The sequence below is a fragment of the Xenopus tropicalis genome, chromosome 4, assembly GCF_000004195.4.
Source record: "Xenopus tropicalis strain Nigerian chromosome 4, UCB_Xtro_10.0, whole genome shotgun sequence".
In the NCBI taxonomy this organism is placed as follows: Eukaryota; Metazoa; Chordata; class Amphibia; order Anura; family Pipidae; genus Xenopus; species Xenopus tropicalis.
The window spans coordinates 20,728,518-20,740,854 of record NC_030680.2 but is presented as its reverse complement, the minus strand read 5'-3'; the positions used below and the strand labels follow the sequence as shown (position 1 = coordinate 20,740,854).

Here is a 12,337-nt window from a genome sequence, read left to right as displayed (position 1 = left end):
CAGAAAGTGCATATCACTACAGGTGACCCATTTGGAGGGTCCAAGCCTATGGGTGATAATCCAGTTAATAAGGTACAAGTGCATCCCTCAGGGCTTAGCCACTTTTATGCTTTCAATCAAATTATGATGAGTTACTATTGGGTATGTTTGCGCTACACCTTTATCAGTGCCAATTGTTTGAGAATTGCAATATTGCCCTTAATGCCTAGCTGAAAGGTACACATAAAGGGGGCCATTTACGTATTGTCTGATCAAGGCAGGGCCACCCTTTGCCAAAGCATGTTGCACCCTGCACCCTTATACACCAGCAACAAACTGGTGTTTATTGCTGGTGTATAAGTGTATATATACGGTACCCTTCAGTTTATTCTCAACATTTCTATTCTCTAGCTTATTGTTTTATCAGTTCTTAAGCAATATCTTGTTACCAATGACTTTCGAGTATATGGTAACAACTGGGTCATCTCCATTTAAGTGTGGACTTTGTTAAAACTCGGTGATATAGGCAGCAGCAATAGGTTAATGTCAATATGCTTTCTGCTGAGAATGGGGGGATCTATGTCAGTTCTATTATCAGTTCTCAAGGAATATCGTGTAACAAAATTATTCTGCTGTACTTCTTGTGCTTCGTGTGCTGGCTTGCTCGCACCAGCCCTACTGGTGACACCCTAGGGTTATACTCCAGTCAATAAGTTTTTCCAGTTTTCTTAGGTAAAATTAGGTACCTCGGCTTATATTCGGATCGGCTTATACTCGAGTATATACGGTAGTTATTTTTGAATTCCTGACTTGGTGCCAAGTTTTGGTTGAATAAAAACAAAATTAACTACCGAATAAAGCCCCCTGTAAGCTGATAGGGTACATAGAGGCTGCCTAACAGCCAATCTTAGCCCTTATTTGGCTCCTCCAGGAACTTTTATGGTGCTTGTGTTGCTCTCCAAGTCTTTTTACACTAAGAAAGGTTGGGGTCCCCTGGAGTAGTGACTGGGACACACAGTGTCCTATTACATTGATATAAGGAATGCTACTGGCCAGAGGGTTATTTATTTATTTATATGTGCAGGTTAACAAATAGTCAACCTTCAACTGACCCTAACCCACAAAATTCCATCTTGTGCCTATTTATATGCATGCCCCATCTCTGACATCACAGGGGGGGAGCAGGCACGTGCCCTTGGTCAAGGGCGAGGAGGGGGGCAGGAAGACCTGCCCACAACCTAAATATCTCGCGAGTGTGTTGGCCCAAACCAGCTGGCTGTCCCACACATCACTATTATATACAGTGGCTTGCAAAAGTATTTGGCCCCCTTGAACTTTTCCACATTTTGTCACATTACAGCCACAAACATGAATCAATTTTATTGGAATTCCACGTGAAAGACCAATACAAAGTGGTGTACACGTGAGAAGTGGAACGAAAATCATACATGATTCCAAACATTTTTTTACAAATAAATAACTGCAAAGTGGGGTGTGCGTAATTATTCAGCCCCCTTTAGTCTCAGTGCAGTCAGTTGCCCATAGACATTGCCTGATGAGTGCTAATGACTAAATAGAGTGCACCTGTGTGTAATCTAATGTCAGTACAAATACAGCTGCTCTGTGACGGCCTCAGAGGTTGTCTAAGAGAATATTGGGAGCAACAACACCATGAAGTCCAAAGAACACACCAGACAGGTCAGGGATAAAGTTATTGAGAAATTTAAAGCAGGCTTAGACTACAAAAAGATTTCCAAAGCCTTGAACATCCCACGGAGCACTGTTCAAGTGATCATTCAGAAATGGAAGGAGTATGGCACAACTGTAAACCTACCAAGACAAGGCCGTCCACCTAAACTCACAGGCCGAACAAGGAGGCTGATCAGAAATGCAGCCAAGAGGCCCATGGTGACTCTGGACGAGCTGCAGAGATCTACAGCTCAGGTGGGGGAATCTGTCCATAGGACAACTATTAGTCGTGCACTGCACAAAGTTGGCCTTTATTGAAGAGTGGCAAGAAGAAAGCCATTGTTAAAAGAAAACCATAAGAAGTCCCGTTTGCAGTTTGCCACAAGCCATGTGGGGGACACAGCAAACATGTGGAAGAAGGTGCTCTGGTCAGATGAGACCAAAATGGAACTTTCTGGCCAAAATGCAAAACGCTATGTGTGGCGGAAAACTAACACTGCACATCACTCTGAACACACCATCTCCACTGTCACATATGGGGGGGGGGGGGGGGGGCAGCATCATGCTCTGGGGGTGCTTCTCTTCAGCAGGGACAGGGAAGCTGGTCAGAGTTGATGGGAAGATGGATGGAGCCAAATACAGGGCAATCTTGGAAGAAAACCTCTTGGAGTCTGCAAAAGACTTGAGACTGGGGCGGAGGTTCACCTTCCAGCAGGACAACGACCCTAAACATAAAGCCAGGGCAACAATGGAATGGTTTAAACCATTTATCCATGTGTTAGAATGGCCCAGTCAAAGTCCAGATCTAAATCCAATCGAGAATCTGTGGCAAGACCTGAAAACTGCTGTTCACAAACGCTGTCCATCTAATCTGACTGAGCTGGAGCTGTTTTGCAAAGAAGAATGGGCAAGGATTTCAGTCTCTAGATGTGCAAAGCTGGTAGAGACATACCCTAAAAGACTGGCAGCTGGAATTGCAGCAAAAGGTGGTTCTACAAAGTATTGACTCAGGGGGCTGAATAATTACGCACACCCCACTTTGCAGTTATTTATTTGTAAAAAATGTTTGGAATCATGTATGATTTTCCTTCTACTTCTCACGTGTACACCACTTTGTATTGGTCTTTCACGAGGAATTCCAATAAAATGGATTCATGTTTGTGGCTGTAATGTGACAAAATGTGGAAAAGTTCAAGGGGGCCGAATACTTTTGCAAGCCACTGTATGTAAACTATTAGAACCCCATTGCTTGACTACACCTGTCATTTGTAATTTGCTATTGATCAGTGACACTATTATCTTTTATTATGACACACACAGACATGCCGCAGATTTTCCCAGGGCACAAATTTTCTGAAATTTTGTCAGCATATTTTCCCCACACAATTGTAGTGGAGAAAGTCCTCTAGTATAGATCATGTATGCCATAAAGAACTGATGAGAGAAATTGGCATAAAGGAGATGATATAGATAAGTGGCTGCTTTCACCAATCTTGTGGGTTTCCTCTATGTACTCTGCTTAGCTCCCACGTTCCAAAAACATACAGGAAGGGAGATTGGCTTCTCATTAATACTGACCCATATGAATGAATGTAACAGGGAGCTTAGACTGTTAGCTCCACACTGGAGCGGGTGTGAATGATGTATGATAATGAGTGTTTTACCATTGGAAAGGTCTTTTCAGTTGCTTTTCTCTCCTATGGGGAACACAGTTCACCCTGTGCCATTGCCCTAAGTCTACCAGACTGACAGCAGAAGTTATTATTATGTGGAGAAAGTAATAAAAGTCACTGAGTTTGCCCAGGAGCAGTTACCCACAGCAACCAAAAAAATGTTTGCTTTAAAACAGGTGACCAGTAAATGCTACCTGCTGATTGGTTGCTATGGGTTACTGCTCCTGGGCAAACTCATAGGGCTTTATGTAATAAAAAGTACAGAGTCCCTTGGGGCAAGAATGTTAAAAGGTGCTGCTCACCCAAACCCTATTTTGCACAATGAAAGGAAAGTCATTAAAAGTGACTTTTTCAAAACGCAGTAAACATTTTTAGCAAAAGTAACAGCAGTGTAAAGCTTTGTGTTCTGTTCCGACTTGAAACAGAAGGGACAACGATGCGGCTTTCAATGGCAATTACAATTACTAGGAAACCAGAGAGAACTTTATTTAAGGCATATTGTATTGTAAGCATTGTATTTTCGTTCATTATGCAAAAAAGTGCTTCTAGGTGAAGGACACCTCTAAAGAATAATGATTATGGAAACTATAAAAAATATTACTATGCCTAGACACATTATACATTTAGGAATTATGAGGATTTTACTAAATATGATCCACTCTAAAGCCCTTTTAAACATATACAAAGTTGACTTTTGCCACCCCAACTGCAACATGGGCGCTGCCCTTTCTGCTCTACTGCAGCATCGGATTCCCTGGCAAATCAGAGAGTACCGTGACCCTGGTGATGTTATGGGAAAGCAGGGCTCTACTGCTGTACCAATCTATAGGGCAGATCAATACAACAAGCAGGGCATGAATCTCCCACAAAAGTGCAAAGGTCTCCGTGCTCTTGTTCTTTCTACTTAGCGAAAAGTCCTGCCGCGGCAATGGGAGAAGCCTAACCCGAGGTTGCTGGCCTTGAAAAAGGCCTTAGATTTACCATTGGATTATATTTAGAATAAGCTCTTAAAATCCCCCTTTTATTAGTGGGGGTACAAACGCATTAGAAAAAACTATTTGCAAAATAAGTGTACTAAGAGTCAAGTAGTTCTATTACAGATATGGGATCTGTTATCTTGCTGTAATTTGGATCTCTCTGCTAAAAATCATTCATATATTGAATAAACCCAATAGGATTGTTTTGCCTCCAACAAGGATTCATTATATCTTAGTTGGGATCAAGTACAGGTACTGTTTTATTATTACAGAGAAAAGGGAATCATTTAACCATTAAATAAACCCAATAGGGCTGTTCTGCCCCAATAAGGGGTAATTATATCTTAGTTGGGATCAAGTACAGGTACTGTTTTATTATTACAGAGAAAAGGGAATCATTTAACCATTAAATAAACCCAATAGGGCTGTTCTGCCCCCAATAAGGGGTAATTATATCTTAGTTGGGATCAAGTACAGGTACTGTTTTATTATTACAGAGAAAAGGAAATCATTTTTTAAAATTAGAATTATTTGCTTATAATGGAGTCTATGGGAGATGGCCTTTCCGTAATTCAGAAATTCTCGATAACGGGTTTCCAGATAAGGGACCCCATACCTGTACCTTGTACTTGATCCCAACTAAGATATAATTAATCTTTATTGGAGGCAAAACAATCCTATTGGGTTTATCTAACTTTTAAATATTTTTTTTTAGTAGGCTTAAGGTATGGAGATCCAAATTATGGAAAGACTTCATATCTGAAAAACCTCAGGTCCCAAGAATTCTGGATAACAGGTCTCGTACCTGTATAATAATGCTGGATGATAAAGGTCAGGTAAGTGGAACAGAAGGATGGATATGTATCAGAAAAATCCTATATACTGATGGACACATTGGAGTGTTAATGTGGTCCTAGCCAAACACTCCTCCTCAGATTTGCTGTTGGCCTCCAGTCAGATCATCCTTATTTTGCCCATCGTGTGTAGAGCAGCTTATTTGGGAAACTCATGAAATGAGTGAAACTCAGTCTGTATGGCCAGATTAAGATGAAGCTTAGAAATGAGATATCACTGATAGCCTACGGCTAGCTATACACATAGGACTTTGGCATTATCAGGCCCATAGAAGCGCCTTAGTAACGGACTGTAAACACAAAGTGTAGCGTGCATAGCCCTTTTTCTTTGAGTTCAAAGGGGTAACATTTACTGGTTATTCCTGATACAAGTAAAAGAAATTTAAAAAAAATGCATCTTATCCGATTTTCATAAGGATCTACTTCTCCTGAAGAAGCTAACACCTTAATCTGGTTCATCTGTCAGAAGTGGGGGATTCTCAGCCTATGTAGAGCCTCTTATTCCCGCCAGCAGCTTTCCATTTGGGCAACATTAAAAGATTAACTCTCCACTGATGGTTCCTGCACATCTTTCTCATCAGATTCCTCTTGCCCTAAGGCAACAGCATTATTCTACCAGAAATACTTCTTCAAACAACTTCATTTTCAAATGAATGTCATCTGGAATGTTTTGGAGGCTTTTAGTGACCCAAAAAGACTGAATTTATCTTAAATACTTCCAAACTATTTTTAGTTAGTTCGTAGGTTATTGGAATTTGACTTAAATCTGCAATTTGATTTGTAAGATGTTTTCCCAGGGTTTCTGCTTAATCTTTAACAGTTAACATATACCTTCAATTTCTCCACTCCACCAATCCCTTGCAAATACTATCAAACAGAAGAAAATGTGAATTTTTAAATACCTTATTGGCCAGTTTTCTCTGTTCTAAGATTTAACGTCCTTCAGTCACACTAGGGTCCTTCACTCGGTGCAGCACTCGTCCTGCCCTGCATTTATTTCTACAAGTGTGTCCTGCCTAGGTCTACCTGCTGTTTGGAATGGAATGTCTGTACAGGTGGCCATACACTATAACAGTGCTGTCCAACTGGCGGCCCGCGACCCCCCTCTGTGTGGCCCCCCACCTGTCTGGCTGCTTTGATGGCTTACCTTTGTGTAAACTTCAAATGGCATCAGTACTGAGATTAACTGCCCCCCTGCATTGCTCACACCTCATATTCAGGCTGTAATCCCCCTGTATTGTTTAAACTTTTAATCCCCTGTACTGCTCACACCTTTTAGTTTCTGCATTGTTCACCCCCAGCAGTGTTCACACCTCAGGCTCAGGCTGTAATCACCCACATTGTTTACCTGTTCACACCTCAGACAATAGGAGCAGTTCCAGCATTGTGTCACTGTATGTAATACCTGCCCTATGCTGCCTGTGTGTATGACACACAGGCAGGGTAGGGCAGGCAGAGTATGGCACATAGGAAGCATAGGGCAGGCAGAGTATGGCACACACAGGCAGCATAGGGCAGGCAGAGTATGGCACACACAGGCAACATAGGGCAGGCAGAGTATTGCCTGTGTGTGCCATACTCTTCCTGCCCTATGCTGCCTGTGTGTGCCATACTCTGGCTGCCCTATGCTGTCTATGTGTGCCATACTCTGCGTACCCTATACTACCTGTGTGTGTCATACTCTGCCTGCCCTATGCTGCCTGTGTGAGGTGAACCTGGCAGGGGTTTATTCTGGGAGTTTATTAGCAGTTGGATATAGCCATTAAATGGTCCCTAAGGTGTGTAATTATGTACTGGGGGTTGCTGTGATACCCACATGGGAGGAAGAGGCATATAGATTTAAGGGTATGTCTTAATATGACATAATATAATTCTTACACATTTGAATGAAGTCTGATATCCCTGCAGTGAGCACCAACCATTTGGGTTTTTGCTGCACTACCACTATTTATGTGGGCATGGTCTTAAAAGCTCTTGTGATAACATGGGTGTGCTTTGAAGTGGGTGTGGTTTAAAAGGGGGAGTGGTCAAAACCGGCTTTCATTAGTAGCCCTCCACTATGTATGCTAGAGAAATTCCGGCCCTTGGCGTGGTCACCAAACAAGCGGATCTTTCCAAAGATATGCCCACCTAAGGTGGCCTTGGGCCAAATGATCAAATTACAGTGGCGGGAATCATACCCGTCGGAGTGAGGACTGGATTAATTAGCCAAAGCGGTGCCCAATTCGATGGGAAAATCAAGGCAACCAGATATGGGTTCGAGGGTGCCCAGATAAGCAAATCGTTATAAAGGACCCAAATCAGCAGCTTAAATCTGCCCATGTATGGCCACCTTTAGCAAGTCTATGCTAATTTTAATAGTAGTACTGTAGGCAGTAACAGACAACAAATGTCTGGGTATAAGGGACATGATCATTTTTTAGTATAATGTATGATTTCAATACAGTTCAACATGGTTTTAGATTTTTTTTTTCTGTAACAACTCTCGGCATCCTATGATATGATAAAAGTGATTCAGCACATCAGTATCAAGTTCTCCAATACCTAAATAACAGCTGTGATGCAGTTTTTATCTGAATCTCCCTACATCCCTTATATGAAAATGTAAAAAAGTTAAGAAAAAGTTAGAATATCTGATCAATAAGCTGATCATACATGTAAAGAGCCGCTCATTTGGCGAGGTTGCATAATGAGTGGATCTTTTACCGATATGCCCACTTTATGGAAGCAATGTCAGGGTTATCCCACTGTATGACTCAAGGCCCCACCACTGCAGTAAGTGATGCATTCCTCACCCTAACAGAATTTTAAAACCTGTCAGAGTGGTATTTGGCTGATTTTTGGCCAGATATAAGATAGCGAGGTCCCACCGTACATGGGCCAGTAATCTGCAGACAGACTATCACCCCATGTATGCCCAACTGAAGTATTAGGTGGATTAGAACCCTAGATCCATTTACACAAGAAGGGGCAGTGAAGCAGAATTACAATATAATGTTGACGTTTCACAAGTCAAATACAAATTTTTACGGCTTATTTTTCATCCTAGCGCACTCTATGCACATTTTCTCCCAAAACAAGCCAAAAAGACCACCAGCTGCGTTTATTGGAGGATTAGAGATGCTTCTGTAGCTGATAAGGTCCCAATGGCCCAGCTCAGCTGTTGCACAATAATACATTTTATTGAAATTTGAAGGCCGTTCTGTTGGTTCTCTGAGCAATCCTCTCTATATGGATAGTGCAGCAGTTCTGCTAAATTTTTAATAGAGAAAATTCTACAATTGTGGAGGCCATGGGTTACGCAGCGGCTTGCATGCCAGAGAACAAAATCCTGTCTTTTCCCAGCCATTGCAGCCTCATGCAAATACGATTAACACTGTGGGTTTTTAATTGCAGGTATTTGCATATCATCTCAAGAGGGTTTAAACCTTGTTTACAGCTGACGCAGTGATTCCCCCTTCATTCAACAAAGATTACGTTAACTGGCGAACATGGCAGTGTGACTTGCTCCTATTATACTAATCTGCTTGCTGTGTATAAATACAGGGAACGTGGCTATACCTGATTACATTGTCGGATTAACCCCACACTCAGCCGGCTATTTAAAAGAGATATAATGCATTGTAAGACTCCGCTCCAGTCCCAGCAGTAATATAGTCTGATTCCATATGAAAGGAAAGGCTTATAGTGAGTAGCACTATACTGTATTTTAGCTAATTGCACTCATTACTCATAAACTGCCAATTAAATATGAGGATGAGAGGCAGATTATATTTAACATTATGGAATTTCTTTTCCTGCTACATGTAGGGTAAGGAAAAGACCTGCTGTTGGATGTATGGTTGTGTCTTTGGGAATTCTACAGAAAAAGAATAAAGAGGCCAATATTTAAGGGGAACTCCACCCAAATACAACTTAAGCTTTTTGAATAGTAAACAAAAGAGGTCACCTCTTAATTTCAGCCTGATTTTGACATGGAGGAAGCAAAACATTCTGCTTCGGTTTCCCAGGAGCAATTGCTTTCTGATCTTCATATGCCTTTAACTTCTCCTTTAATGCCGCAATCTAAAAAAAAAAAAAAAGTGAAAGATACTACATAAAAGAGCCAAGTCATGCAGTACCCAATCAGACAGAATGTATTTTATCCCCCACCTTTTAACTGTAAAATGGATAGTACAAAATAATTCAAATTAAAGATGGCCAAGGGCACTGGGTTGGACACAAGCACCAGGACATACCTCTTTCTTTTGTTGCTCGCAGATCTTCACATATTGACTAATGTGACTGTCCAGGCTGACTACGTTGCTCTTCACCTGTTAAAGAAATAGCAATTTAGGCCGTTGTGTATGGAATTCTGAGCGTCAAAAGGATTTACTAGGGTGAATGGGACTATTGGTGAGTTTGGGTAGGGAATAGGCAGATTGTAAGGATTTATTTAATTAGGGGTGTTGGCAGGTATCAACAGACCTTACTAAACACACCCAGACGACAGGGAACCATATTCCCACCGACTGGAATAAAGGTGTGACCATGTGTCCAAGATGCAATAAAGCCTTCATTACATAGCTGTGTATAAACCTGTGCATTCACAGAAACACCAGGGCTGATGAATAATCTGCCCCATAGCATCGGCTTCAATCACAGGTGTCAATTTTCGTTCAACTAATGTGTTGATAATTTATGGCAACCCCTGAAGTTTTGCTTCTCAACAGAAGCCCAGGGCACACTGAGCATGTGCATGGTCACTGACACACAAAAGATGGTCTAACAAGATCCAAGGTGTGGATAACCTTTAAAGGCTGCTGAACCTCATGGCCTGTCCAGTATTTCTGGCCATATTTTTTGGCCATACATGGAAAGATCCGCTTGTTTGGCAAGACCACCAAATAAGTGGATCTTTCCCCGATATGCCCACTTTGAGGTGGGATTTATCCGATCATTTGGGCCAAGGGCTAAATGACTGAATTGCATTGTTGTGATGTAGGCTTTTGGGGCGAGAACCACATTGAGCCGGTAAGCTCCTTGCCCCAGTGGAATTTCTAATTCCACCCAATCGACATCTGCCCGAATGTTGTGATGATTTACAGCAAGCCCTGAAGTTTTGCTTAACTGAAGCCCAGGGCAAACTGAACATGTTCTTGGTCACTGACACACAAAAAATGGCCTAACAAGATCCAAGGTGGGGAGCTCCGTTGGACAACCTTGAAAGGCTGCTGAACCTCTTGGCCTGCACAGTATTTCTGCCCATAATCATTGTTGGTCATTGGCCATACAGTGAAAGACCCGCTTGTTTGGCGAGGCCGTCAAATAAATAGATCTTTCGCCAATATGCCACTTTGAGGTGGGTGATGTCGAATTGATCCGATCATTTGGCCCAAGGGATAAAGGACTGAATCGCATTGTTGTGATGTAAGCTGTTGGAGCAAGTACCACATTGAGCCAATAAACTCCTCACCTTAGCTGAATTTTTAATCCCACCCAATCGACGTCTGCCCAATTTTCAGATGGATATCAGTCGGGTAGGCCTGTCTGAGGGCCCCATACAGAGGCCAATAAGTGCACGCCTGAGTCAGTCTACAGCTTTTACCGCCCCGTTTGGCTATCTTTAGGCTCTTCTAAATGTATTTCTTTGAAAGAAAGTTGGGATCAAGTACTGGGACTGTTACTTTGTTACAGAGGGAAATTATTTTTAAAAATGTGAATTATTAAACTAAAATGGAACCTATAGGCGAAGGCCTTCCTGTAATCCGGAGCTTTCTGGATAACAGATCCTATACCTGTACTTAGTAACCACCCTACAATAAAATATACATTTTTGCCACTTACTGCTGATTTTATGTCCTTGGCTCGGTTCGCGTACTTGAGCGTATTGTAAGTGTCGTCGTAGGACAGCGAAGAAGGACTAACAGCGGCAATCATAATAGTGCGGCAGTTCCCTCCAAGAGAATCTTTCAGAAGACGTGTAAGTTTACTGTTCCGGTAAGGAATATGTTGTTTCTTGCTCTAAGAAGCATGCAACACAAATGTGACGTTAATTAATCTTCAGAAGAAACAAGAAAAAAAAAAAAAACATTTAAAGCAATCTGGATATTATTATAGTTAAGTTCAGACCATCCATTAAGTATTTCCAAATTAAAGACAGACAAATTGCCTCAATACAAAGAGTACCCAGAGTTTGTTTTGACTTACTGGCTATTAACTCAAAGCCCATATTCAGACTTCCATTAAATGCATCTAATTGCAGACAATCCCTTACAGAAACAAAGCTGTAGTTTGGTCGGGGAGTGGTGGGAAAAAGGTAAGTACAGGTATTTAATGTATAAAAATATTTCCAGCTTCTAATATGTGGCAAATAAAACATGTCTTGGCGGCAAAATTCTAAGGCTAAACATGCACACACAGATTAGGTTGGTGGGCAGGGCTTTGGCTGATTTTGACCATATTGGCTGATCTTCTGGACATGTACATCAGCTCGGGGATCAACGTAAAAGTCAAAAGTTTTAATGCACCTGGGCAAGGGCACAGTGCACTGGCAGATGGACCCACACACAGGGCAGAAGATGCAATAGTATCTCCTCTGTCAGTTGGGGCTTTTAGCAAGAGAAATATAGGGCCCAGTGTTTGGCAAGCTTGTCAATCCTGCAAGTGCATGCAGGGAGAGAGGCAAAGTCCCAACTAGCTTTGTCTAGGGCTCCCTTCCACTATGGCCTGGCACTGCCTGCACTGTTGGGAGCAATGAACAGAACAAGAGAGTTTGGTCATCTGCGGGCATGTAGAGTTGCTTGGGATCCATTCAGCCAATATTCTTGATAAGCTACAAGAGTGCAGAGTGTCACTAATGGCATTTTGTTTCTCAGTGCTTTTAGTGTATAGCCCTTTGTAGCACAAAAGCCCTAGTCAATGGTGGCTAAAGCTAGCCATACATGGCAACTCTCATTCGGCAAGCAAGTTTATCTAAGCCCAATGTAAAAACCCATGTTGCGGGTCCTGTCAGGATAAACAAACAGTTGGCCTCAAAATCTGTCAGCAGAGGACTGACTTAATGGTCAAATGATGTCCTTATCCAATCAACTGTTATTCAAAAAAGATGCAATAAGCTATCTAGTCAGCAGATACAATTGGACTGTGTATGGCCAACTTAAATTATTTAAGCTTCACATGCGAA

At 41.9% G+C, this 12,337-nt stretch overlaps 1 protein-coding gene across 4 annotated transcripts in view; it reads right to left on the bottom strand.

The window, feature by feature from the left end:
• Positions 1-12,337, bottom strand: part of kif18a (kinesin family member 18A) — a 68,453-nt gene that overhangs the window by 24,679 nt on the left and 31,437 nt on the right. For all 4 annotated transcript variants that reach the window (XM_018093041.2, XM_012961075.3, XM_018093042.2 and 1 more), the window contains 3 exon segments: positions 10,999-11,175; positions 9,411-9,485; positions 9,122-9,237 (listed from right to left, as the gene is read on the bottom strand). In XM_018093041.2, coding sequence (XP_017948530.2) covers positions 9,122-9,237; positions 9,411-9,485; positions 10,999-11,175 — 368 coding nt within the window.